The sequence below is a fragment of the Octopus bimaculoides genome, chromosome 19 (genome assembly GCF_001194135.2).
Source record: "Octopus bimaculoides isolate UCB-OBI-ISO-001 chromosome 19, ASM119413v2, whole genome shotgun sequence".
NCBI classification, from domain to species: Eukaryota; Metazoa; Mollusca; class Cephalopoda; order Octopoda; family Octopodidae; genus Octopus; species Octopus bimaculoides.
Genome location: NC_068999.1, coordinates 34,243,955 through 34,251,047, shown reverse-complemented (window position 1 = coordinate 34,251,047; position 7,093 = coordinate 34,243,955). Strand labels below are relative to the sequence as shown.

At 34.0% G+C, this 7,093-nt stretch overlaps 1 protein-coding gene across 3 annotated transcripts in view; it reads left to right on the top strand.

Moving 5' to 3' along the window:
* The window catches only part of LOC106883189 (zinc finger protein ZIC 1), a 353,731-nt gene that overhangs the window by 318,640 nt on the left and 27,998 nt on the right, over positions 1-7,093 (top strand). The window contains exon 4 of one of the 3 annotated variants that reach the window (XR_008266267.1): positions 5,575-6,876. The exons of 1 other annotated variant lie outside the window; for it this stretch is intronic. Coding sequence is in view for 1 of the 2 variants with exons in the window: in XM_052974874.1 (XP_052830834.1) it covers positions 5,575-5,669 (95 nt within the window). In the remaining variant the exon portion in view is untranslated. Of the gene's footprint in view, positions 1-5,574; positions 6,997-7,093 lie in introns of those variants that run through there. One more of the 3 variants, XM_052974874.1, reaches the window with a different exon arrangement.

Below are 7,093 nucleotides of genomic sequence, written 5' to 3'. Positions count from 1 at the left end.
TACACACACACACACACACACACACACACACACGCACACACACGAACACAATCATAAACACAAACTAGCTAGGGAGAGGAAGTACTCGTTAAAATATGATAATACTAATAATAAATAAACAGACTGTAGATTACCATTACCTCAGTGAGTAAGCCACTTCTTCATATCCAATGTATAGCATTCAATAAGGCGTTGATCTTACACTATGGTTATCTTGACAGACATATCTGCAACCATTCATAGAAGTACTCAGAAAAACACAATTACACGCTCATACACATACGCATACCGCATAATACATACATACATACATACACACACACACACACACACACACACACACACATATATATATATTTATATATACACATATATTATATGTGTACGTATATGTATAGTATGTATAACATCTATACATACACACACAAATACAAATATGCATGCATGTATTTGTAGAAACGGGATATGTACAGTTATATTATCATTAACACACACACACACACACATATATATATGTATGTATATATATATATATATATATATATATATATATACATATAAACATTTGCAGATTCATATAACTATAAAGTACAACATATATATGCATTTAAGTATGATTGTATGCATATATATATATGCATACACGTGTATGTGTGTGTGTGTGTGTGTGTGTGTGTGTGTCTGTATATATATATATATACACACACACACACATATATATATACATGTATTTATATATGTATGTATATGTATATGTATGTATATACATATAGATATAAATATCCTACACACGTATTCAAATATGTGAGTGTACACGAGTGTATAGCATTTGTATAATATTTCTATTGTCTGTGAGTGTGTAAAGATTTATCAATTCTCCATTATTATTGGATTTTCCATAGCGGATCTATGATAAATGCGATTTATTAATATATTTAATATGTTTTCAGAAGCGAACAGCTAGCTTCATTTATCATTAGGCTAATTTCTATCTAGCCATTTCCCGATAACACTGTTAAGTGCCTCGTTTTAAATATATGGCTTTACATACGTATATAACAACACCAGCGTACGTGCATGTGTACATAATACATGCATAGTGTATGTGTACGTCAGTGCGTATAATCCGATGTATGTATATGTAAATGTATTTATGTGTGTATATGCATACATATTTACATACAGACGTATGTACATGTATTCGTAAATGCTTGTATATATACGCATAGATAGGTAGATAAACAGACGCTCACGCGTATAAACGGTGATATATTGGTATGAATAATTTATATTTATGCATATATAAAATTTATATTGATATTAATATACATTACATTTTGAGACTATATAATCCTACATTCATATACGCACAAACACAAACTCATGCACACAGGCGCACATACATATATATGATATATATATTATATATATATATATATATATATATATATATATATATATATATATATATATATATATATATGTATATACTAATGCGTATGTGATAAACGTTTATTGCTTGAGAATTTGCTTGTGAACATATTTATAGATGATAATATTGTAGGAGCGTGTAAGCATGAGAGTCATTAAGTGAATTAGCGGCTTTATATAAGATCATATATATTGTTGTTGTTGGTGGTAGTGCTTTGTGTGTGTGCGTGTGTGTGTGTGTGCGTGTGTTATTCATTGTTATGTCTTTGGTTATAAACTCATTTTATAATTCCCATCCAAATAGCAATTCTACCGCATGATATCAACTATATTAGTCTCGTCAAAATGGCTGTCCTACTCTCTGTTCACTTGCAGCTCTCCAGTTAAACGGGCCGTCAAACAAGAGCAGAGATATATATATATGCAAACACAGAATCAGTCAGGCACCTGCGCAAACATACACAAACGCATACAGTTGAAGTTTAACCACCACAATAATTTTATCTATTGCATCACCCAGAAAGACCTAAAAAGCTACGGGTAGTACCTAGCTTTCTTGTGCAACTGAATAAGATTCTGACTGACACAACATGGCCGTTTACACAATAAATGATCATTTTAAGCAATCAATGGACTAGTACTATATTTTATCAATCCTCGAAGGGTGAAATGCATTGTCAATCCAAGTCGTATTTGAACTCGTGTAACTAGATGCACTAAATTATTTTATCTGTTGCCCTACCGATTCTGCCATTGCACTAGAACCTTTTATAGGGTTTAATAATGCTTTTTAGCTTAAATATAAGGCCACACATGTTTAAGGAATAGAAATAGATGCAGAAGTGGGTGATTGGAGCACTCAATTTAATAAAACCAGTACATGACTGGTATTTTAATCTCTCGACTTACAAAAGATGTAAGTTAAACTGAGCCTCGGTGAGATTTTTACTGAAAATGTAGAGATGTAACGTAGCTTACCTCTCTCTATCAAGTCTATCATTCCACTACTTCTGTTTAACAACTAAGCAGCGAATGAGTCTTCTCTACTGGATAGTTAATTTGGCCTACAAGAAATAGTAAACATATCTCTCTCACAAATCATACTTTAGCGTCTCAAGAAAAGGTGAATGATACATTACATAATGTATTTTTAAATACATCCAAGAAGATGGGATGGTGACGATTAGTTTAACTATGGCCATAGGTCTACTAGATAGTGCGTTGCCCTGGAGCTAAACAACAATGATTTAATAACGGTTTCTAGTATTGGCGTCATGCCATACACTTGTAGGAGGTTACGGTCGATTAAATCCCCATTAGCATCGCTGTTTGTTATTTTATCAAACAGAAGAGGCAGAAAGGAATATTAAACAAGATTTGAACACGGAACGTACAGGGTTTATTGAAATAAAGAAGGCATTTATTTAAAAACTTCACCAATTCTGCACACACGCTCCTCTATGAAAATTTGTACTTAACATTTAATAACATGCTAGCAAGGGATCTTCTACTCAGTTCTTCGGCCGGCTAGAAATTGCAACCAAATCTCACTTAGCTCACACACAACTATCGTAAGAAGAGGACAGCAATATTGGTTATGTAGTCCTAAATTCGTTACATTTGAAAATCAAAATCAAGTTGAATTACTGGATTAGAGCTGACAAGGAGATAAACTGCATAACAGTATTTAATAGATATTTAATCATTGCCTGCAAGAAAACCTCCACGCAGTCGTCTGATCCCCTAGAAATAGCAATCAAATGTTCCTAAAGTACACCCTAGCATATTATAAAACTGAGTGTATTGGGCTATTGTTTTCCTAGCCATAGAAGATGGGATAGTATAGTCAAATCTGGATTGCTTTGATCATAAATCTGCTGCATCAGAACTGACCCGTGGTTGTAAATAATATCAGTTATTTAATAATAATATAAAGGTAAAACATAGGTTATGAGTACGTCATTAGCATCTACAATGTAGTGACGACTTCATAAATGAATAGTGATGAAAATAAGTCTATACAAAGCTAGTTAATGTTCTGCTGACTGTGGAATGGTATGAACTATGATAGAGGTGGATTATATCGATTACAACATTTTCAAATCATCAATAGTCAATAAACAAAACTTACAACCTAATTATTTCCTACATACACCTCACGTGACGTTAAATCTATTTTATGTTAGATGGAAAAGTAATAAAAATAAATGTAATATTAACGTTTTTGCTGTGCGGAAAAGGAAGATTATCAATGTTTCGAGCAGAAGCTCTGTTTCTAGAGAGTCAATAAAGAGAGAGCGAGAGAGAGTGAGAGAGAGAGAGAGACAGGTGGGGGCATGTTATACGTCTGTGTTTTGTTATTTGCTTTCTTCTTCTTGACTCTTTTCCAAATAATTGTCATATATATCGACGGAATATTGATGTTGTGTTGTTCGTGGTATTTTCCAGAAGTATTAGTAAAATGAATTATGTAAGTGGAATGAATTGAAGTGAAATAAGAAGTTAAAAAACCACGTCTTTCTCTTGGTTATTTGTTATAATTACAGACGTTATTGACCACATTTTGTTTATGCTGCTGCAACTGCTATCATTGCTGTTGTTTAACGCCCAGTCGTTTTTCATTGAGAAGGCATTCCGTTTTGAGTTTACCAACGGCTGTGTTATCGAATGCGTTCTCTTTCTAAGGCGGTAGGGTGTGATTTGGCTACTATGCTCCTGTTTCTAGATGGTGGTGTAATCACAAACAGGATCCCCTGTGGGATCGGTGTCTTGTTCATAAACTGTGCTCGCGGAGATAAATGTAACACGTGTTACAATATTTTAACGAATGGTTAATTTTTTTTTTTAAGAAAGCGAATAACCAAAGAACAATTAGAGTCACATTCCTTCAAATATAGTACATTGGTTCTATAATTTGACTGAATATGAAAGCGATATTGTCTCAACCACCGTATTATTCCCGGACGTTTTACATGATTGTACTAAAGAGTCTGGAGAACTTGTAGTTGCTCAGTCTCGGGTCAGTCTTGATTGAGCAGGCTTATGATAAAGAGACATTCAGTTCATTAGCATCCTGTCTTTTCCTTCTAATAACTGTCTACCATGGACTACACAATCCAATGTGATTTTTAAGACTGCAGGGTGTATAGTTTAATGGCGATTTAGTTGCTATAACGAGTTGATCGTGTTATCCCACAGAAGCTCGCTCATTGGTTTCTGTACAGCACAGGTAGAAGCTGACATATGCCTCAGTAATAGCCAGGGTTTAACTTAATCAGAGAACTACAAAGGCCTTCTTCCAGGTGAACCAATAACAGATATCTACTTTACATCTTTTCTCCAGAACTCTTTCGGTGTCATTAAGAAATTGATAATGCTCCTGTTCAGCTGAGCGCGTCACCAAGTTTAATCGTTTTCAGCTTAAAGTTAATTCAGTCTTTTTCATTTACACGACTAATGCCATCAGGAAATGCATAAGCACCACAACATCAATTATCAAATATATCGTTTGTGGAAGTGTTCAAATAATTGTTCTACTCTATTCTATTTGTCACAATTGTTTGAAGAGGTCAATAACATGTGATTGATTGATTTACGATTAAATAATAAATTAAAGAGATGCTGTAATTAAGAACAGATAGAAATATACAATAAACACTGTTTCATATGATTGATTGTCTTTATATCCTACTGAGGACTCATTGTTAGAATACCGATTGTATCTATGTGTCTGACTATCTATCTATCTATCTATCTATCTATCTATCTATCTAATACATGTGTGTGTGTATATATATATATATCTATACAATCACATACACACACGCACACACACACACAGGCATTTATATGAACATATGTATACACATGCGCACACACATCTTTCTCACTATATACCAAGCTACATCTATCAATCAACATCTCTCTCTCTCTTTCCCCCTCTTTCTCCCTATCTCTGTACATATATATATATATATATATATATACACACGCACACATACCTTTCTGACTACCTATTTATATGTGTGTGTGTGTGAGTATGTGTATGTATGTGTGTGTGTATGTGCGTGTGTTTAAATCAATATATCTCTATCGAGCAATCGATCTTACTATTTTTTTTCTTTCTCTTTTGGTACATCTTAGATAATAATATTGCTGGCTGGTATTCTTCTGCTCTCCGGGAGTACATGGAAGGATTTGAACCTGGTGCACATCAGTTATTCAGCATCGAATTATGAACAGTGTTTTCCAACTCTGCCTCATTACAGCTAGGAAGACTGAGGCGTCCTGGGTTATTATAACGAATCACCGATGAATCTGACTCGATTTTTTGCACCCCCGGAATATTTGCTTCGTCCGTTTGCAAATATTATTATTATTATACATCTCGCAATAAAAAACCGAGTGTTGATTAAAACATTGCACTATTAACTCACAGATTAATTGAGTTCAAATTCGCGGCTGGCAGTTTATGACAGTTTTGGAGCAAACCATTCTATTCTAAAAATAGCTAATAATGTAGGTCAGCCTCGGTCTACAGCCAACCCCTCAGTTTACCACACTGTCAAGAATATGTACAAGGTCCTTGTGGCTCACTCTCAAATTGCTGTCTACCAACCAGTTCACTATGAAGTCAAATGAATGTGATTCAACCGAAGATCATAGAACACCAATCAGTTCACCCAGCTGTCATGAATAGCTATCATAGGTTCAGTCCCAGATCACACAATCCACCAATCAGTCCACCTAACTGTCAGGAACGTGTACCATATCAATCTAGCTCAGTCTCAGACCAGTGTCCACCAATAAGTCTACCTCACTGTCAGGACTACAACCCCAAAAATTGGTCAACATTCACGCCTCAAGTCCCACACCTCATTAATCATTTCATCCATGTATTGGGAATTAGTAGCAGCTTCAAACCACAGTTCATCACAGTTTGATTTAACATTGGCTCAAGATTCTGGTTCTGATGATAGAACATCACGTGATGGTTGGTGAATGTGTAATAAACTTAACCATCCATGTTAAACTCATCGTATACTAATTTATTCACTAGCAGGTGAACAGATTCCTCAGCAACGAGAGATTTTTTTCACCAAATTAGCAACTGATATCATATATCTGATACACAAACCTGATTTACTTATGTGGTTTCCAAATTCTTCAAGTTTATCATTACAGAACACACAATTACACAACCACTGCCAAAAATAAATAAACAAATACATAAACAAATAAATAAATAAATAAATAAATAATAAATAAACAAATAAATAAACAAATATGTTTTGTGTTGGAAAGTTAATGCAGATTTTCAGACTCTAGAAAATCGAAAGATACACTTCAACTATGTTGGCTCTTACACTACATATACAAACTTTATACTACACGGTCGGTACTCGTTGATTTCATGGATGAAAAAGACACTGGCCACGCCCACTGGTGAATCTTCTTACTAGCAATGTTTTCCTTCTCAGTGTCTAATAAAAGAAAAAAAAAAAAAAACCATTCTGTTTCCCCTCTTACCTACTTTTATTTTAAATACTTAATTACATTTAAAAGAAAATCCAGAACACAATTTCTTTTTATTTTTTTTTTTTTTATTTTTTTATTTATTTTTTACTTCGAATGAGATACGAGAGAATCCATGAAACAAATC